The 22839-nt window shown below is 36.0% G+C and overlaps 1 protein-coding gene across 45 annotated transcripts in view; it reads left to right on the top strand.

The window, feature by feature from the left end:
- LOC113056336 (ankyrin-3-like) overlaps positions 1 to 22839 on the top strand; it is a 146476-nt gene that overhangs the window by 85663 nt on the left and 37974 nt on the right. For 23 of the 45 annotated variants that reach the window (XM_026223038.1, XM_026223029.1, XM_026223054.1 and 20 more), the window contains 13 exons: positions 1660 to 1857; positions 5188 to 5286; positions 6321 to 6419; positions 7506 to 7703; positions 8194 to 8292; positions 9268 to 9366; positions 9505 to 9603; positions 10230 to 10325; positions 11498 to 11570; positions 11685 to 11744; positions 17449 to 17572; positions 20038 to 20049; positions 21866 to 21968. In XM_026223038.1, coding sequence (XP_026078823.1) covers positions 1660 to 1857; positions 5188 to 5286; positions 6321 to 6419; positions 7506 to 7703; positions 8194 to 8292; positions 9268 to 9366; positions 9505 to 9603; positions 10230 to 10325; positions 11498 to 11570; positions 11685 to 11744; positions 17449 to 17572; positions 20038 to 20049; positions 21866 to 21968 — 1359 coding nt within the window. Of the gene's footprint in view, positions 1 to 1659; positions 1858 to 5187; positions 5287 to 6320; positions 6420 to 7505; positions 7704 to 8193; positions 8293 to 9267; positions 9367 to 9504; positions 9604 to 10229; positions 10326 to 11497; positions 11571 to 11684; positions 11745 to 14594; positions 15656 to 17448; positions 17573 to 20037; positions 20050 to 21865; positions 21969 to 22839 lie in introns of those variants that run through there. The other 22 variants (XM_026223021.1, XM_026223028.1, XM_026223064.1 and 19 more) reach the window with 10 other exon arrangements.

A 22839-nucleotide genomic window follows, 5' to 3' on the forward strand; every position in this document is an offset into this window, starting at 1 on the left:
CCTTAACAACCATAGGGCAATACTAGTAAAACTACACACAAATACACGAAACCACCAAACAACCACTCAGAACACTAGCCACATTGCAGCAACATGCACAACATCACTCAGAATATCTTAGCACTGAACTTAACACTGAAACTGCATAGCAATGTGCTAAAACCACTCAATAAAACCTTTGCTACCACTTAGTAACACTCAAGCAGCTACCGAAAACACACTAGCAACATTGAAGTAACATGCTCAACACCATTTTAGCAACCAGCTAAAACACACTGGAAATCACAGAGCAACATGAACACAAAACACTTTGACAACTTTAGAGCATTGCCCTGGCAACTACCCAATAAGAAGCAACTGTGTAGCAGCACACTAAAAACACACAAAAGCAATCTTCAAACCAAGTGGAAACAACCACCTAGAACACTAGCAACCTTTTAGCAACATACACAACATCACTCAGGATATCTTAGCAACTAGCCTACCTAGCACACCCTAGAAAAATCTCATAGCAACATGCTAAAAACCGCTTGAAACATCTTTTCAACCACCTAGTAACACGTTAGCAACCAGAAAACACACTAGAAACATTGTAGCAACATGCTCATCACCATTTTAGCAACCAACCCGCTAGAAAAGGGGTTCCCAACCACATTCCCGGAGTCTCCCAAAACTGCAAGTTGTCCATGTCTCTTTAAAGAAGCACACATAAATCAGATCATCAGCTAATTAGTAGAGACTCCAAGACCTGAAATGGTTGTGCCAGAAACACACAAGCAACAACAGTGTTTGTCACCATTTTTGCAACCACCTGAAACAGCCTAGAAATCTCAGAAGAACATGAACGACGACATAAGCAAAAAATACAGCAAAAAATGACATCTGTGATGTATGTGTGCTATCAGGGTTGCTTTTGTTTGGATACCCCTGTAGAAGAGGTCCTGTCTCTGCAATTCACCACATCACTTGCACACTCATCTTTTTATCTTCTTTTTCATTTCTATCCAAAGCTATATAGCAGGAACATTGAAAAGCTTGATATCTCTTTGTTGAGCATGGAAGCTCATGTGATTACCGCTGGCTCGCGGTGCAGTCCAGTAGTACACTGTACTAGTCAGGTAAACTGACTCATAACATGTGTAATTGCTCATGACCTCCAGAGAGTCCAAACTTGTACTGTGTGTGCTCGGCCTAACAACTGTAGAGCACTGCCCCGGCAACCGGCCAGTCAGAACACCTTAGCTTCCAATATTAACACACTAAAAACACACAAATCACTTTAGCAGAAAATTTAAAAATCTGGTTTAAAAATTCTAGTCATCCTTTACCCACATTATATAAGAGTACAATAATCAAGTAATATCTGTGATATAAGTATGCAAATGAAACACAATGATGCATTATGTTTGAGGCACCCAATTACCGTATTGTTCAAAGTTTAGTGTAATAGCTGTGGAATGCAATGCAATCAATCTATACTAATAGGAAACGTCCTATTGTTCCTATGTATTGTTCCTATGTCTCTAAACGCTAAAGCAATCCGCTTTAGCGTTGCCTCAATTAATTGAGTTCTACAGTCCTGAGAGGAAATATTAAAATGGTCCAGCATCATACAACCTCTACAAAGCAAAAAAGACTAACAAGTGTGTGTGTTTGTAGGATGATCATACTCCACTGCATATATCCAGTCGTCTGGGCAAACCTGATATAGTCCAGCAGTTGTTGCAACACGGGGCTTCACCTGATGCCACCACCACCTCCGGATACACGCCACTCCACCTGGCCGCTCGCGAAGGCCACAAAGATGTGGCATCCATCCTGCTGGACAATGGAGCATCTCTTGGCATCACCACCAAGGTCAGTCACACCAACAAAGCTGGATGATTCATGAAACTTTAGTAGTGGTTAGATGATCAGTGAAGCTTAAGCTGCCGGCTAGGCTATTTTTAACCTCTTAAACTCATGATATCCAGACTTTGTTTACTTTTGTTATATACAGTAGATATTCTCAGATCTACACTCTCAGAAAAAACATACAAAAGCTGTCACTGGGGTATACCATTTACCCTATATTTACAGTTTGGGTACTAATATGTACATTTTGAGTACCTTTAAGGTACTTAAATGCATCCTTTATGGGTAAATAAGGTACGAAGGTGTGCCTTTTGGAAATGTACTGTCCCAGTGACAACTTTTGTACCTTTTTTAGAGTTTACTGTCCAAAAATGGAAATTAAAGTTGACAAATTATACAAGGGTTTAGCAATAAAGTTCACTCTACAAGTAAAAAGCTTAAAACCTTTTTATTGTGAGATTAGTCCAATCTGTCACACTAGAGTAAATTGTGCGCACTGAAATACATCCAATGGCATTTTTTATCCACAGAAAGTGTTAAATCTACGAAATATGGATTATGGACTGATTTCACTTGAAAGATTTATCCTCCCTCATATCATATAAGAAAGTATGCAGTCTGAGAACAATTTATGCTGTAAAAATGTATGTGATCTTATAGACTCTCACAAACAAAATCAGTCTGTCTCCAAAGTTTCTTTTTTCAAAATTAAATTTTACTTTATGTTTACATAAACATTACATAATGTTTACTTGTAATATAAATTCTTATTATTTGTTTATTTATTCCTGGTAAAAATGTCCAAAAATAAGTCCAATTTCAGCTTACTTTATTAATTAACACTGTTTCAGGAAATACATACAACATGGGAAAGAAAATAGCATTCGCCAATTTTAACAATCCCTTAGTCGTGGTGTTACAATGCATCATATTTCTGTGGTATATCTTGTTTCAGAAATGTATTTTGTTTCAGATTGGCACAGTGATATGGTTTCAATGAATCAAAATAGATTGTACTTTGATCACAGTATTAAACTGATCCACTTTGTGCTGTTCAGAGTCCTGCCTGCTCTTTTGGTCTTGTTCCACTCGTCCCATTTTAAACAAGATTGTTTGATTGCATCCATTCCACAAGATCGACACCAGTTTGTGTTGTTTGTGACATCCCTTGTGATGGGATGTTGATTTCTATGTATTAGATTTAATGGAGCAGACAGCCCCCTCCCTCATCAAGCTGCAGACGTGTTTGTTAATGAATCAGTAAATTATTAATTCAGCATGTGAGCTGTATTCTGCTGACCGAGTGCCAATTGGATTTATTTGTCACTCAGACAGGAGTTTCAAATGATTTATTAAATTGATTATTCAGTAAAGCAAAAGTACCTTGTAAAGTAAAGGGCAAGACACACATCTGCAATTAATAAGCCCAACCCAAAGAACTATCAAGAAATTTTATTTTGAATAGTCTAATTGAAAACTAAATGTGCAGAACACATAGATGCACTCTCAAGTCAGAAAAAAATAGAATTTACTGTACACAGAGTTGGGTACACTTCAAATCAACAAAATGAAATGCTAAAAAAATGTCTGATACACTGGCATAAATCATGCATGCTGACACATTTAATATTAGTATTTATCACACAGCAGTGTTAAATCATAGCTTGAACGTAAATCAGCGTTTACTAAATGTTTTGTATATGAAATGCTTTCCATCACCACCCTGAAGATTTAAGAAGACCAAATCAAAGTCGGTGATGGGTCTGCAACTCTTGCACATCCATCACGATAACTCACCAACCTGCCATGCTGACAGAGGATTTTGCTAGCAGTATGCTGTTATATTTCTATTACATAGAATATATTACAAAATGCATTTACAGAACAACATGGTTGACATCATGTCCATTATTAAGGAACATCTGATGATGTTAAGGATCATTTGGAGTTGCTGCATGTGGGATGTATTAGTTTTTGGTGTTTGTTCTAATTATGTTATTGAGCACAGGGCTTTAATTTCCAAAGGTCCATGGACCAGATTGGTGCTCGCCTACACTCATGCTGAAACATCATCTGTCAGATTACATACATAACGGTACATATTTTCTTTCTAGATAATACAGGAAATATACAGGCTTTACAATAAAGACCTTATATGTAATGGCTTGCCAAGTGCAGATCAGAGATCAATTTAATTTCACCAAAAAAGTTAAATTAGCTGTAATTTGAAAGCAGAATTAAAAATGTTTTGTAACTCAGTGTTTTACTTGGTTTACATACTATTAAAAGAAAGAGTTGTGATGTCTGTATTGTGATATCTTTTAAAAATATGTATCATATTAAAAGAAACCATGATTTTTTATTAAATCGGTATAAATTTGCACTTTAAATAATTGACAGTTGTTTAAAAAAAAAAAATTTAAGTGCAGTATTACACTCTGGAGAGCCTTTGATTTAACCAAACAATGGATTACACTCAAACACAATATAGTTTGCTTTCCAGAAGAGACTATATATGTCTACATTTGTAAATTGCTAAAAGCAGTACACCAGCTTAACTGTTTTGTTGTCCATTAACACTCAGCCTTGACCACAGCGACTCTCAGCAGCTATTTTCTAGCTGTAAAAATAAAAGATTCCCCCAGTGCCCCCGCTGTGTGATTGTGATAGAAATAAAATACTAGACAGGCATCACTGAGAGGCTGCCAAGTGTTACAGTGTGGGAATGTGCTGAGGAAGGACAATGAATTGATGGTGTTTTCCATGACTCCCATTCACGGCAGAGCAGAGTTTCCCTCTGATAACACAGCTGTCACTGGATATGTTTGTTCTGTGTCTGTAATAATTGTTCGGGTTAGTAAGGCATATGGTCTGCTGGCCTTCAGTGTGTCAATGAAAAAATGCAGTCTCCAGATCAACTAAAACTTCAACATTTCTCAGTTTCACAAATGCAGCATAAAAACCTGAAAATTGAGGTTACAAGGTAAAATAAACATTATGACAGTAAATTAGGATCAGTGTTCAAATGGCCAGCCTTGTGCTAAACCAGATTGGTTACAGTAGTGCTTCATCTCTAGCTGGACGGAAGTGTAGTATTACTTAACAGAAGGAAACTTGTGCAACAGATCAGTTTTTTTTTTTCAATGTCAGTTGCGATTTTTCAACCCCACCCAAAATGACTTGTTTTCTACAAGTTACAACAGTTTTGCATGTTACGATGGATGACTTGTCTTTGAATTCTAGTGTGTAAATTTCAATTTTTTTTTATTTTTCTTTTTAACTCAGTGTACAGGTTTTTCTTTATTTCTAAATATGAACTGTTTATCCTTGCAGAAAGGATTCACTCCCTTGCATGTTGCAGCCAAATACGGGAAGATTGAAGTTGCTAACTTACTTCTACAGAAGCAAGCGCCACCTGACGCAGCTGGAAAGGTAAAAATGTCTTCTTTGCACTAATGGTTATAGATTGATGATTACTACCTATAATGCACAGCATTTATGGTATGAGTTTATGTCATCACGGGCATACTTGGTATGCTAACATTACCAAGGTAAGAAATTAAGTATTCCTTTCTAAGCATCTGTTGGAAGGAGAGGGATTTTTGATGAGAGACATGGATAATGGACGCATTTGATCAATATTCTTTGTATAATGGCTAAAAATTGTTACATCTGTTTCTCAACTGAGTTTGCAGCCAGTTAAATTTAACACAAAGAAGAAATAGCATGCTTATGCTGGCGAATCTTCAGTCTGATATAATATGTGTGCATCAAAGACGTACAGAGAGATGTACACTCATTAATGAACCTTGGTTATCATATAGTTCACTCTTCAAGTAAACTCATTCCAACTCTCAAGTGTACGAATGGATGTGAATGAAACATAAAATCAAGTGTGACCGCACCATTAAAACCTCAAGAACTCGATAGCAGCTTCATGCATTTAAAACATTCATTTCATAGGGTCGTTAATACGTGTAAACAACATTATGTGCTTAATGCTAATAAACCTGTATTATAAATATATTTTCATATTATCATTAAAAATGTAGTCACTAACACTTAATAACACTTATAGTGCAGAGATCATCTGCAAATCTATACATGCTAAATTTTAAGTGCCCTATTCAACATGTTTTATCTAATAAGTCTTTTAAGAAGTTGTTTTGCATATATTGAAATATTGTAAAACCTCTGGTGAATGTCTTTCTAAATCCTGGCAGCTAGTGAACGCTTTAAAAATGACATCTTCCAGATGAAAAGAGGGATTTGCATGCTATCAGGATACATACTATCAGTTCTAGTTCCAGAGGTTTCATTCATTCACTAATGTGTTCTGGCTAAATTTACTCTTCTCCAATGTCCAGATGACTGATTTATGATGGCTCCAGTTTCACACACCCCACTTTTGAGCTCTTGGCCAATAATAGCTATGTATGTGTGTGTGTGTGTGTGTGTGTGTTTAGAGTGGACTAACACCACTGCATGTTGCTGCACACTACGATAACCAGAAAGTGGCCCTCCTTCTTTTGGACCAAGGAGCATCTCCGCACGCTGCAGCGAAGGTATCAGGAAACCCTCACGAAGCACAGTTTCTCAACTAGTACACACAAATCTCATCCAAAGGCAGCCACACACACACAAATGATGAAGAAATATGACTCCAAACCAAACGGCCGCACACATGCTCACACAAAACAACCTCCACCCCACATTCTTGATCATTTTCGACATTTTTCTTTTAGTCCACCCACTGCAACCACAGAGGATGTTAAGCTTGCACACATTTTATTGCTTTGAAAAAAAAAAAAAAAACGAAGTTCTTGAAAACTGATGTATTTGGTGGTTTAAGTTGTTTTGACACTTAAGGGAATACAGTAGTTCACCCAAAAATGAAAATGTGCTCACTCTCAGGCCATCCAAGATGTAAACGAAGTTTGTTTCTTTATCAGAACATCTCTTTAAATAAATAAATAATTAATAAATAAATGAGTGAATTATGCCTAAAATAAATATCAGTCCTGTTTCCGGTCCCCCAGGCTTCTGGGATTTGTCATGATTTCAGTTCTGTAATCTGTGCAGGAAATGACTGCAAACTGAAAGGGGGTTGGCAGCGTGCAAGTTAGTGCTGTTTAGGACTAGACAAAAAAAAGTATTAATTCCTGTCCTTTGTCAATATCGTATGTATATATTTATATATTTGTGTGACCCTGGACCTCAAAACCTTAAGTTGCTGGGGTATATTTTTATTAATAGCCCAAAAAAATATTGTAAGGGTCAAAATTATCGATTATTTTTTAATGCCAAAAATCATTAGGAAATTAAGTAAAGATCATGTTCCATGAAGATATTTTTCTACGGTAAATATATCAAAACTTAATTTGTGATGAGTAATATGCATTGCTGAGAAATAATTTGGACAACTTCAAAGTCGATTTTCTCAGTATGTGTGTACTGTAGATATATATATATATATATATATATATATATATATATATGTGTGTGTGTGTGTGTGTGTGTGTGTGTGTGTGTGTGTGTGTGTGTGTGTGTGTGTGTGTGTTATCATATATATATATATATATATATAACAACTCTTGTTAAAACAAGATCTTAAACTTATTATGATCCCCTTCACTTGCTTTCCCTCCCAGAATGGCTATACACCTCTGCATATAGCTGCCAAGAAGAACCAGATGGAGATAGCGACCACACTGCTCGAGTACGGAGCTGATACCAATGCCACGACACGCCAGGGCATCAGTCCACTCCACCTGGCAGCCCAGGAGGGCAACGTTGACATGGTCACACTCCTGCTTGCCCGTGAAACTGAAATAAATCTGGGAAACAAGGTGGAAAAAGAGCTTAATTATTTTAGGATGCTATTCCTCAATTATATTATAATGTTTTTTTATTTTATTTGACATTTTCCTTTTGGGTAGTGAAATATGTAACAGGAAGTGAAGTCCTTGTAACCTTTAAAACATTTAATTTTGACTAGTAAATACATATTTTTTACATTAAAAACAAAAACCGACATCAGATCAAAACTGACTTTTTGTGATCCAATAAGTAGCTAATAGATAAAAGTAAGTTCAGTTGGACTTGAAAATATCACATTACAGAACTAAACACATTGTAGAAAATGTGCACCATTATGGCACCAAAATAGGTTGTGGATACCATTTCGTGTTGACTTAGGTAACCAGTGTCAAATTATGGCTACAATCAAGCTTGGTCAATAAGAGTGACCCACACTGATTAATGGATGCTTCATTTATGCATGATGTGTCACATCTGTTTGATTATGTCACTGAATTGGTTAATGGCTCTCTGTGTCAGAGTGGACTGACCCCTCTTCATCTGGCGGCTCAAGAGGATAAAGTCAATGTATCAGAAGTGCTGATTAATCATGGTGCCACAGTGGACCCAGAGACTAAGGTAATGGCCACACACACACACACACACACACACACACACACACACACACTACAGTGTAAAAGTTAAGGGTCAGTGTTTTTTTGTTTGTTTTTTAATCAAAAGGTTTTTTTTTCAGCAAGGATCAATTTAATTTATCAAAAGTTACACAATAGAAATTAAACTGTTACAAAAAAATGATATTTTAAATAAATGCAGTTCTTTTGAATTTGAGTCATCATGGTTAACACAAAAAACTTGTAAGCAGCGCAAATACCTTGGTGAGCAAAAGAGACTTCTTTCAAAAATATTAAAATATCTTACCAATCCTCAGATGTGTGTAAATTCAATTTCAGATAGACAGGCAGAGGGGTAGATGGATAGATGTGTGACACATACGTCTGGCCAGGCTCCTCATTGGTCAATCATGTATAAACATCGAGCGGCCCCGGTTCAAGGTCGTTCAGCGTGGCTCTTGTTGAGACTGTGAGAGAATGAGTCAGACAGCATCACACAGATCAATCCTCTATAGGACAATGACCCACAGAAAAAACTCCCTGTCTGATCACGGGCGGAGGAATTGAGAAAGAACGAGTGCTTTTATACTCGTGTGTGGCATTTAGCGTGTGCGTAACATTCAGTGGGGAATTGACACCTTCGATAGGCTCTTAGTTCCTGTAGTACAGAAAAGTAAAGCTTTACAGAACACCCAATATAAATGATCTGTAGATTTCTGTGAAGTTATATATGCATACCAAGTGTACAAACTATCCAAATCTAATGACTAACTCTAAAAAAAAAATCTAAATTTCTAAAAATGACAGTGGGTTATCAATTTTATATGTGAAAAGCCTATTGAGACTGTTAAGTGTGATTGTGTTATTAGAGATGTAATTGAATTCTTTGAATATATCATGGGTTTTTAATGTGTGCATAATTAATGTGCTTGACTGGAAAAAGAAGCCTAAGAGTAATGTGTGTCTCTGTGTTCTGGTTCAGATGGGATATACGCCCCTGCATGTGTCCTGTCACTATGGCAATATAAAGATGGTGCACTTCCTCCTGGAGAACCAGGCTAAAGTCAATGCCAAAACCAAGGTAAATGAAATCATGCTGACAGAAAGCAGTTTGCAATATGCTTGAGAGTACATCTCTTTAACTTGTTACAGAACAGTCTTTTTTGATTACTGGTTGTCCAAAATAAAGATTTAAACTCAATTCGTCTCTCATGTTCAGAATGGATACACACCTCTTCACCAGGCAGCTCAGCAGGGTCACACACACATCATTAACCTTCTGCTGCAGCACGGAGCCTCTCCTAATGAGCTGACAGTGGTGAGTGTGTCTGAACCACTGCACCTCTTTCAAACAAGAACTCATGTTAAGGAGAAGTTTGCTGTTTCTTTTCTGAGCTTTCATGAAAAAAATCCCATAGGCTTACATCGAAAGAGCAGGCAGCCTGCGGTCATGGAAGTCCTGCAATTTTCTGGGAATTTTCCAATTTCAGTCTCATTTTGCATAGGCATGCATTCCTCACTTTTTCTTTTACTGAAGGAAATATAAAAATGCAGTTCATTCATTTTTACCTTCATTTTGAACACGTCACTCTGGTTTGTGACCACTGCATTGATTTAGCCTTTTCTCTTCCAGAATTTATATGTATATACAATACAATGTTTATTTATATAGCACACTTTATATATGTATATTTATAATTATATAACATTATATTATATAAAATGGTGTATGTAGTAAATTTCATGTAGTAATTATTTAATATTCTAAAGCATCTATTATAGGCATCACCGTAAACATTTAACAGAATTATTGATTGATAAACATTTGCCAAAATGTTATAGAGTTAATAAAATATTAGATTTTTAGTAAAGCCTTTACATGATTTATATATGCATTGCTTGATTTATTTTCCATGAATATTGTACTTGTCCCTTAACCTACAGAATGGAAACACTGCCTTAGCTATTGCCAGGCGCCTGGGTTACATCTCTGTGGTCGACACACTCAAAGTCGTGACAGAGGAGACGCACACTACTGTGGTGAGGACTTTGTGTCATGACACATTCTATTCTGGAGAATACCATGCATCAGCTGTTATTGTGCTTTAGCATAGTGGTTCTCAGACAGTGGATCGCAACACAAAAGTTGGTTGCACGTCTGTTCTGAGTCACAGAGAGCAGTGAAAAAACAATGTTACATGCTAAAAATATAATCAGTCCCTCCAGAAAAACGCGATTATGCGATCACCTGATTTAATGCATAATTAGCCAAAGGCCGCATATTTATGCGGGGTCGCATTTTTTCAAATATGCCGCTCTTTTGCCACATAAATTGCCGATTTCAGAAAGAAAAATATGCGGGGCTAGCATAATTTCATAATCCCTGTATTTTCGTTGCAAAAAACTCACATATATATTAGCAGAAAGTTAAAAAAATTTGCGTTTACTTCACACAAGTAAAGCGCCATTTTCCCCTATTGCCATGGGAACCTTACGAAGTGACGTAATTACGTGACGTGAACATCATCTGCAAACCCCGCGGTGAAACCAGGGTGAAACTTTGTTACATGACAGTGGAGCCAAATTATATTGCGAGAAGTTGCGAAAACTGCGGTTTGATGAAATAGAGAAAAAAAGGTGATTCCCCCAACACCCCCTTCTCACTAGGCTACTAACACTGTTGTAGTTTCATTCAGAAGTTGATGCAACTTTACAGTTGTAAGATTGCACTTTTTTGTTACAGAACAGTACCAAAAACTTACAGTTGTAATTATATTAGTAGTAGGCTATGTAAAATAATTTAAGTTGCAGTAAGAGATTGCAACTTAAATATTCTGTGATTTTGCTCGCTTATCATAGGAAGTAATAAGAAATTACTCTTTACATTAAGGTAGTAGCCTAGTGAGAAAAAGGTGTTGGGGGAATCACCTTTTTTTCTCTTTTTCATCAAACCGCAGAAGTTCACGCAATTTCATCGCATAAAATTGCAAAAATATTCAGCATATTCCATCGCATTTTTTAAGAAAACGTGCTGCAAAATCAAGGATTTTCCCCGAATTATGTCTTATTCCTCACATTGCGAAGCAAACAGTAAAATCACAAAAAAAAAAATCAGCTTTTTCTGGAGGGACTGTATAATGCATGCTTTATATTTGAAGCAAAGCAAAATGATGGCACATCAACAAATCACTTATTGTTTTGTTTTTTTCTAGACGGTGACAGAGAAACACAAAATGAATGTTCCAGAAACAATGAATGAGTTTTTGGACATGTCAGATGATGAAGGTAAACAGCTTGTCATAATATTGTGGTCTATTTTTTTCTCTTCCTTTATGTAAATGTAAATTTATTTTGTTCATTTACATATTATTTGTAACAGTTTTCATTTAAATTACACAGTTCATACAGCCAATGTGCCTGAAATGGTCAGTGAGGACTATATTTCAGATGTTGACGAAGGTATCTCTTATTTTGTGTGGATTGTTCTCATAGCACCTGCTTTTTACTTTCTTTTTGCACATTTTACAACTCACCCGATCTTCTTATTCAGTCTTTTTTCTGTTATAGACTCTTTTTACAACGTGGCTATCTCTGGCTGGCTTTGTACTAGTTGCTAGGCTACTCTTTATGAATATGAAATTCTTCAATATGCAAATCTCTGTTGGCTTGCATATATTAAATCTGGTGTTTGCTATTCAATTAAGATCTGTATGCGTAATTACAATTTCACACATACCCTCTCTGTAAATATGAAGGATTGTTTTCTTTAGAAGTCTAGGCTGTTAGATATTTGGACAGACATTTCTTTGGCTCAGTTTGTTTCTGTTTTGCAGTCAGTCAGAACCCACAGAGCTTCAGTGTAAGCTAGGCGGCTTGAATAGAAGTTTTCCAATCAGTGCCGTGAATGACAATTTTGTGTGTCTGTTTATTTGGTATCGTAACATGACGGTTATGAATGCATTTAATACTTGATAAAAATATATCGAGGATTAAATGGGTGCTAGATTGCTGTTGTGTGATTGCTAGGGCATTGCTCAAATCAAAAGAATCCATCCTCCAGTTTCTGTGATATTTTGGTCACATTACGTTGTTTATAGCTGTGCGTAACATGTGGTCTGAACCTTTGAACAGTTCTGACATGTGGTGAATATAGTTTATGCATATGTGTGAAAAGAATACAGCCCTCATAATACCAGTCTGTGTTGTAGAGACTGGAACATGGTGTTTAATAACAGTAAACTGATATTCCTGCATACTCCCGAGGCATAACAGACATAACTCACATGGCTTCGTATTTACATATTACATCCCTGTGCCCCAAATACACATGGTCACATGAATATAATCTCAACATTGAGACATTTATTTCCTGTATGAAAGTCTCTCTTTTACATGATCTTTTAGCTGGATGAAGGAAAAAATAATGAATCAGTTTTGCTCACATCACTAATAGGCAAGTGAATGCAAACATCTTTTTGGCATAAAAACTTGTGCCATTGCTGACGCTGCTCGCTTTTTCCATCTGATTCTCTGGCTCACTCTTTGGCAGTGTGAAAGAGCTCAGCTCTGTTTATCCGGGCGTGCGTGCAGAACTAATAACTCAGATCTCAGGCAAACAGCACCAGTACCAGTACTTTACATTTAAAGTCCGTGTTTACATTTATTCATTTAGAACATGCTTTTATCTATCAACGAAAAAAAAAAGATAGCTTATTTGCTTTTTTACTACAAATTTTCTTATTATTATTAAGCATGAGTTCTAAGTGCACATTATTCCAAAATTTGTATTTGTATTTTAATGGGATATTGCAGTGTTTATTATAAATTAGTTTTTCAACAAAAAATTTTTTTGACAGTGACGTGTTACAAGAAGAAATGTGAGGACAAAATAAATGTATATAATTTCATGTTTGTAGTTTATTTAGAATATATTTAATTATCCCACAACATAATTTGTGAGTGCAACCCATTTGTGAGTGCAGCTAAACAGTTTATTAGGAAAAATCAAAACTGACTTTCAAAGCTGATTTTTTTTTGCATCATTACTCCAGTCACACAATCCTTCAGAAATCCTTTTAACAATCAGATTTTCTACAAAAAAATAAATATTAATATTATTATTATTCTTAATACTGAAAAGAGCTGAGAATATTTTTTCAGGGGATAAATTGAAAGAACAGCATTTTTGTTACATTTGTTACAGTTAAATTTATTTGTTACATTTATATTATTTACATCAATCTCTGCGCTTCATTCTTTTTTTTCTGAGGAAATCCAAATCCTGAGGTCCAAATCACATCTTTTTGGGGTGAATTATGTCTTATTCCTCACATTGCGAAGCAAACAGTAAAATAAAAAAACTTGAAGAACAGTCTCGCTGTGTTGTTTTCTGTTATGGGTGTATTCAAGGCGCACGCTTCAGTGAAACATTAGAATCTGAATAGAGCGTTCAGCGTGGGGGAGTGGCCACATTAGAAGATAATGAAGGGAGAAGTGCACAACGGACATCGCGTTGTTTTCATATGGATTACTTTATCACAGAATATTTGTTTTGGGCAGCACTTATTTAGTTTAAAAGTAGACATGTCAAGCTTTCTATATATATATATATATATATATATATATATATATATATATATATATATATATATATATATATATATATATCTCATGAGTTACAGTTCATTTTAATGATGCGTTTGTAAATGAAGATCAGCGCAGACAGGCTGCAGACAGCACACCTTGTTTGTTATCTTTATTTTATAAATGCACAAAGTTTTGTTGTTATGTTTGTATACAAAAAAGTATACCCTTTACAGATTCGATTGATGTCTTGCTCCTATCTGTATGATCAAAACTGAAAGTGTAATTTAAGTTCTTTTTGGGGTTATCCGGAGAAAATGCCTCATAATGCGTACTGTATACGCGTTAATCGACTCCAGAGGGTTAATTTGCAACTACATGTCTACTAACTCTCAGAGTATACTGTTAGGGTAGGTTTAGGGTTAGTGTTAGAGGTAGGTTTAGGGTTAGTATAAGTTGACAAAGAAAGTGTTAGAAGATATTAAGTAGACAGTCTACTGATACTCTACTAACTGCTAGTTGACATGTAGTTGCAAAGTCACTTAATGTTAGTAGAATGTCTAAAGTGGACCATCGAAATAAAGTGTTACCGTGAATCAGGCTACTCTGGTCGTCCTCGTTGGTTTTTGCATGCAACCTGCAAGGATATAAAATAACACTATAAAATAAGATAAAATGGTTAAACCTATATCAGATAAGTTGTTGATCTGCGGGTTTTTTTCTGTAATTATCTAAATTGTATTCTGCGTTAACATGTTTAAGTTTGCAATGAAACAAAAGTAGTGAGATCTTTTCTTCAAATATTTAGAAATACATTCAAGTGTAACAGATAATAGAAAGACAAAAATTGTAGGGCGAGGACTTGGTTCTATTTATCGGTTGTTGATTGAGTTCTGAGATGTGGGCGTAGCACTCAAAAGTGGAGGGAAGATGAAGGGTTTAAGTGGTCTAATTCTTACATAATTATGTCACCAGAGAGAAGTCAGTAATTTTCACTGGAATGCCCCATTATGACTTCTTTGATTAAACATTAAAAATGAAACTAACTAAATAAATGCAATTAACATATGCAAAAATTAATTTTATTTATCAATCGATAATATGCATTTCGAAAAAAAGTGATATTTCATTTCATGCCCACTTTAAAATTGCAGGGATTATAAACAGGTGTTTGTTGATTCCCGAATGGAAGGGGATTGTGAGTTCCTGGAGTTTGTACTCTGGCAACTCAAGCACACTGTTCCCGGGGGGCTGTGGTCAGGTGGCAGGCGGTCTTTTTCCGTTGGTCTCCCTCCTTTTTTACTGTTTGTTCTGCTGCCTGTAGAAGGGCTCTTTTGTTGTCCCTCTGTTGTACAGGGTCTGATTACCTCAGCACCAGCACAAATTAGCATAGAAATACACCCCTTTCACTTCTATTGTATCCCACCCCAGCCGGGAGCTCCTAGGGCATGAGGAATGCCGAGATCCTCTGAAACTCCGTCAAGTGTTACCTCGCTCCTGCGATGACCTCACACGCATCGGACTCGCGGACCCTCACCGTTTGAATGTCCTGTCAGGCCCCGAGAGAGGGGTGGGTGTGTGTGACTGTGTGAACGCGCACAGTCAGAGGCAACTGGATCGTTTCAAACACTGTGTACAGGGCCGTAGTGGACATGTGGAAGTGATCGTGCTGTTTGGAGTTTACTGGATTGAGGAAGTGTGGCTTCTGGGAGTGAAAAAGGACTAAGAGGACTTGTAAATATTTTTAAAGCTGGCATGAAGATGAAGGATGGAGTTGGCTGTTCAGTGTAAGAGATCTTCTTTATCGTGGATGGGTATTTCTGGTTTGATCATGCTGTCCAAAAACACGGAAGTGGTAGGGAAGCCGAAGTGTGAGATAGATGATATCTGTGTCCATGTGTTTGAGCTTACTTACAAAACTGTCACCAGAAGTTTGATTGAACTTTTTTTGGGACATCCTTAATAAGTAAAGTAATTTTTTTAAGGGTTAGTTTTAATGCTGCAAAATTTCTAATTAGGTTTGTACAAGTGTGTTGTGTTCCCTCATCGCATATTTTGCTGACCTGTTAACTTGTGCTAGTGTTCAGCGTGCTAGTGAATTGCTTTATTGTGTAAGAGGCAGAACAGATTTGGGTTTGTTTTTAGAACATTTCACAATTTAACGGTGTAAATATATCATTGTGTGTGTTTGCAGTTCTGTGGGGCTGATTTTGGGGGGAGGTGGTATCCAGGGTGATAAGCAGTGGGGGTGGGGGTGTCAATGTTGGAATGCTGTGCTCCTAATCTCTCTCCTAAACTGCATTTACAGCATAGCTGAATGTTGCCCAATTATGTAGATCATGGGCCACTTCCAACAGTGGAAATAAATCTGATTCAAAACTGATCATACATTCTGGCTAGGGTTTGTTCTAAACTTTTAACTTTAAACATTTAATTTATTGATTTGCCCAAACAGACATTCAGCATTCAAAAGAACAAACAGACATTCAAACTCGCTATAAATTACAATAAAAAAGTGGTAATCAAAAAACATCTAAATTAACTGGTTTTAATTAGTCAAAACTATTATTATTTATATTATTTAACTGAAATATTATTTATCCGAACAAACCTGTATACATCGCTTTATACAAACAAAACTAATTTTAATGGGTGAGATCATAAAAAAAAAAAGTAAGTTTAATTGATTTTTTTTTTTAAACACATTTATAATTAAATGTTTTGCCATTTTTGCTTTATTCAGTATACACTGTAAAAATGATTTTGCACTGTACAAACAAGATTAATGGCCTAGGTTTAGCAAAAGAATAATATTTTAAAACAGTAGTTTTTCTACTTCAAAATGTCACTTTCAATTCAATGCATTACTCGCCGTTTCTTTGTAATTGTACAAAATGGGATGGCATGAACTATTCTTGGTCATATTTCTTACACTAATTTGCATATTGTATTAAGATTGAGATTCATGTATTATAGATTCCTTTACATAAAATAATTTATTGCTTTTATTGTAAGTATTATAAAGAAAACTATATGTATCTTTTAATCTCATGTCAGTGTGACTGTAGTCTTCCTGCTCTATCTGCATTCTGGTCTTCCTCTCTCTCTTTCTGTGACCCACTTCACTTCTGCTAAGTTGTAGAGTTTGAAACATTCTTGTCAGAGATGCATATTAAAAACAGATTTATGGTCATCATGAGCGGGCTACAACATTTGGTCTCGATGTTCTCTAAGTGCCTTGCTTACATCTCTGGACGTTTTATTATACAATCTAAACAAAAACTGCATGAATCTGCAGCCATGAAAGACTTCGGGAAGTGTGCCAGTGATTGTTGCGGGATTGTAGGATCAGCTGGGGCCATTTTGGTCAGATCCAGCCATTCATTCTTAATTCCAATATGAAATCAAAATGTACTCCATTTACTCTGTCTTATTCCCCATGATTCATCAGCGCACATGTTTTCAAAGAAAAACTGGAAACATGATGAAAGTGAGATAGGTTTTTGAATGCCATTCATGTTGACTTTTGAGGGTCAGTGTCTCTCTGAAGGGTCTAGTAATTATTTTCTTTTGCTGACAGGTGAGGATGCGATGACAGGAGACACTGACAAGTACTTGGGACCGCAAGACCTGCGCGAGCTTGGAGACGACTCCCTCCCTCAGGAAGGATACGTGGGATTCAGTGTTGGAGCCCGTACAGCCAGGTAATGTAACTTCACCACACACAGAAAGTGACGTATAAACATTATTATGAAAATTACTCGTCACTTACTTAAGTGCTACTAAACTTTAATAATATTTAAGGATTTGTGTATTTAAGCTGCATATAAAATTTCCTTCAATTAGAATTCAAAAGTCATGACAAGTCATGAAGTTGAGCCATACTCTTAACATCAAAAATAATGCTGTAAGTTGTATTGGCATCATTGCTAATTTCCTACTTAAATAGTTTAGGATTAGTAAACATTATGTACAGTATTTGGGCAACACCATATTGTATATTATCTGTATATTCCTGACCCATGTGACTGTTATTTTTCCCCTGTAAAGCAAAATTAGATGTCTTGAAGAATATTAACTCACAATAACTATCATCTAAATGATGTGGTTTCTGAAAGGAGAGTATTCAAGGCCGCAGCACCCAGCTGTTAGATCCTGATTCCTGTCTTATCTAAGCCCCTTTCACACTGCCATTCCGGCAAATACACGGGTAAAGTGTTCCGGCAATTGTTCCCGGGTCGCTAGATTTTGCACTTTCACACTGCCAGTGATTACCCGGGATATGTGCGTGCTTTCACACACAATCAGTAAAGATCCCGTAACGACACGTTACATCAGGGCGTGACGTGTAATGTATGAGTCGAAAACGCTAGACACGTTATACTTTCACTTAAGCAAGCGAACGATCTCGGCATCAGTGCGGAAAGTGTGGAAATAACTGATCTCTGCTTCATCACAGTTTGCACATATTTTTTTGTCGCGAACGTTGAATGCAGTTTCATAACAAGGTTCGGGAGGAGCACGTCAGATACTTAGCCTAATTAACACAGGTGGAGCCACTTAATATAATCAACCTTAGGGTATAAATACAGCTGAATTAGCCTACCTGTCTCCATTGATGGTTTGTCAGCATCCCCCCTCCATCCCCATCTCCTCCACTAGAGTTCATTTTACACTTTTACATATACGGGGGGGTACTCTAGGTTCGGGCCATTCCCGAGCTCGGAGCCCCTTCCCCGGACAGCACGCCAAATATGCACTATAATACTTCAGCTAATTATATGTAAGTGTGAACTCGTGAATCGAAGAGTCGCGCGATAACGTGCGTCATCATTTCGACATGCCATTTTGTTCACACAGCGCTCGTCCCAGGTTGAACCCGGCAATGTTACTAGGGCCCCGACCAGGTTTCAATGTCGGAATCAATCCAGGGACGTGGTTGCTTTCACACAGAAGGCGACCCGGCAATGATCCGGCAATATGCCGGGTCCGACATGCAGTGTGAAAGGGGCTCTAGAGGCTGTACACTCTTTATTTACGTTGCTTGTTGGCCGCCTGCTGTCATCTTTTGATTCAGTACCTTGTGCTGTCGAGTGAGAAGGCCGTAGCTAATGTTTAACCTACATGTAATTCGCTTCAGGGGATTTTCCCTCCAATAAACATAAGTTTGACAGCACTCAATAAGCGAAAGGGTTGAGTGAGATTTCAAACTACTGTGGGAAATTACTGTACCGGGAAATTACAATCATGTTCAATAACAGCCCTCAGCATTTGACACTGTTAGGACCTTTTTTATCGAATGACTTCACATTTTTGGTGAAAAAGAACATTTAATCTTTAGAAAGTAAACTATGTCTCAGTGAAAATGAGAATCATGTGCTAGAAATGCTTGGTTTGGTTATAATATGTTGCCATGTGATTCTCTTTTTGGCTTATTCTTTAAAGGGGTCTTACAATTTTTTTTTAGGATTCATCATATTGTTTTTCGAATGATATCTGTAATTATTTTTTATTTATCAGCATCGTGCAGTACTGGATATTTATTGACCAATTTTAAATGCTCATAATTAATTAATCATGGGCATTGATTAATCAAAATTTTAATATATATTTTTAATCATTTTCTTTATATTTTTCCTTATATATACATTTAGTAATATTTTAGTTTTTTATTATATACATGCTTTGTGGAATAAACTGGACATTCTTTGTGTCTGTTCCTTTAAGAAACATTCTCTTTGGATGTGAAATGAGATACTGTACTTTGTGTGTACTCGTGTCATGGGAGTCATGGGATTCGAGCACGGGACCTGGAATTTTGCAAGGATTTACAAATGTAGCAGCACCATAAACATAACTGTATGATCATAAAGGTTGAACGTTCAGGCACAAATGTAGTGCTGTTCAGCTGTCATACAGAGAATTGAGATGCAGGCAGACTATATGATAAACACTTTAGTGTTAAGGGATTCCTGTCTGTTTCCCTTTCTTTACATGTGCCAAATATCACATCCTAATGGATTAAAGAGTAAAAAAAAAAAAAAGTTATTTATTATGTGTGAAAGTACAGCACAATACAGCCCCATACATGAGAGTCTGTCTCATTCAACCACTGCATTTCTGATTTGTTGCCTTCAATTTCTTCTGTTCTTCCTCTTCCATTCCATAGTCCTAAAGTCAGGTAAGAGGGCATGATGCTTCCTATCCCTTATCTCGAGTCATTCTAAACCCATGGATCATTGTCGTGTACTGTGCTTTGTACATTGTTTTTCATTTGACGAATAATACACATTCTTGATGTCTGTGGGCTATGGTTTCATTTCAGTTTTAGGTTTGTGTTGACAGTTTGGTGTGTGAACCTGATTTGTCAAGTTTTTATTGATTGCTGTAAACATTTTGTTCCCCTCAAGTCCGGTCACTGTACCAAATAGTTTCTTAATGTAGCTTCCAGGGATGCATGAAGAGCCTCATCAGCTAAATCAAATTTCATCCATTTAAATCAGTGAGCTCACAGACCACAGTGACATGCTCACAAGAAACCGATTCTCCTTTGGCCGCTAAGCAATGTGAACTGAGAACCCGTGTCATATTTTTTCTGATTGGGCACAGCCGTTGGAAATAGCACGCGCATGTTAGCTCAGTTTGCATTAATGCACCTGGCCTTACTGCAAATAGAAATGAAAGCTAAAGTCAAGATACCATAAACAACTTCCAGATCTATTTTAGCTTCGGTGCAGTTTTATTTCATTTTATATAAGTGTCCATTGCTAGCTCCGCTCCATTATTTACAGTTACTCTTAAACATCCCCATATGAATTGTAGAGTCAAATGTGCTCAAAAAGCAGGAAAACAAGCGATGGATTGAAATATGCTTGAATGAATTGCAAAGCTGCATAACTTTATAATCTTTAAGTTTATCAGTATTGTCTGATTTTGGATGTATTTCGGTGTTGTTGCATATTTATTTGTGCTCATTACCCTTTATTTTTTATATTTAGATTTCTTTTGCCATGATCTAATGTTTAAAGTTAATTTTTAAAAACACTTATAATTTGATTATTTAAAGTTAAATTTCATTAATTAATAACACTTTTAGGAAATCTATATTTTTGTCATACATTATAATGCTGATGCCTATATATATATATATATATATAAATAGTATTTTACGTTTTTTTATTTTTATCTACACAAAATAGTAAAGATAATTCAAGCCATAATGTTATTGACTTATTATTAAAATGATCAACTTTGTACAAATCAGTGCATTTCTATCAACACCACAGTGACATAAATCAGTGCATAAATGAAATGATGTTAGGTTAGAAGTATTTAATTTAATTTGATGCAAATGCAGATGTTCTTACTGATGTTCTGCCTGTTTATTTAGGAGTGAGATCAGTTTAATGCACAGCATGAACTTCTCAAGATGTATTTAAAGATTTGGGTAGTAAAGAAGTACCATGCTTATTTGCTCCAACTATTATAAGTCCTCCGGCAATAAAATGTGGTATTTTTGGTTAATTTCTGTAAATCTCTATTTTAAACCATCCAAACACACAGATCCTCCTTAGATTTACTTTATACAAAAGCAAAAGTTTGTTTAATAATGTGTTACTACTTAGTAGGAGTAGGATTGGTTTGAAACATTTTAAAGTAGGGTTTAACAAAGGACCAATTGCTTATTTTTAAAATCAGTCTGGCACACATTTGTGTCTCATTCCTTCGGTCGTTATAAATATTCACCAACATATTTAAGATGCTGCACATCTGTTAGACATCTATTCTCCTGTTTTCTCTCAATGTCTAACCCATCACACCTCTACAAATGTTTCGTGGGTTTGATCTTTGTTTTGGCTATTGTGCATCAATTTCCCTGGAAGTTGCATGCAATAATGAGTGTTTTTGTTTTGTTTTGTTTGTGTGTGTGTGTGTGTTTTGTGTGTATTTCACCGTCACTCCCCTGCACTGTATGGTATTAATGTAAATGCCAACAGCCTGCGCTCCTTCAGTTCGGATAGGTCCAATACACTCAACCGAAGCTCCTTCACCCGTGACAGCATGATGATCGAAGAGATCCTGGCACCAAATAAAGACACGGTACGCCCTCTTTCTCCTTGAGTGTTTCGATTTTGTGTTACTTTATTGCTGTCTGTTGAGTCTTTCATATCATGTGGATTTCAAATCACGCTCAGCATACCTTACACTAAACTAGATACTTGTTTCAACAAAGAAATACAAGTTCTGTACTAACAAAACGAGTACCAGTGGTAGTGAAGTACCATAATACCATGAAATGTGACTACAGTAATTATTCTATATCTTTGCAAAAGATTAGAATAATGTTATATATAAATGCACTTAAAAAGAATATACTTGCTGTAAGTGTGAACTGATTGTAATATGAATGGACACTTAAGCACATCTTTATATGTAATTTCATAATTACTTTAATTGTATGCGAAATATACTGCTAAATGTACTGACAAGCATTTATGGTAACTAAAATATAATTGTGGCATATAAAAAATAATTGTGACATATGTCATTTCTGTTTCATGTCATGTATTTAAATATATTTGTAATCACACATTTGTCATAATGAAGTTGCAATTTAGTACATTTAAAATATATTAAAATAGAATATCAAATAAAAATGTCAAATACATTTCAGTTGAAATTATAATCCAGTACTTTCCATGTTACTTTAGTATGTTAGTCAACACATCGAAATATTGGTAACACTTTACGTAAGCCTTTATTTACAGTATAATTCATTATAAAGGGTGAATTGAAGGGGATAATGTATTATAATTATTCATAATGCGCATTGTAATACATTATATCTTGTCATAAATTTTAAATGCATAGTGTAACAATGGATTGATAAGTGTTATAATGTATTAACTGTGGTCACAATTATTCATGAGATAGTACAATGGATTACAAGGTGTATTACAAGCCATAATTG

Source organism: Carassius auratus, chromosome 37 (assembly GCF_003368295.1).
Source record: "Carassius auratus strain Wakin chromosome 37, ASM336829v1, whole genome shotgun sequence".
Taxonomy (NCBI): domain Eukaryota; kingdom Metazoa; phylum Chordata; class Actinopteri; order Cypriniformes; family Cyprinidae; genus Carassius; species Carassius auratus.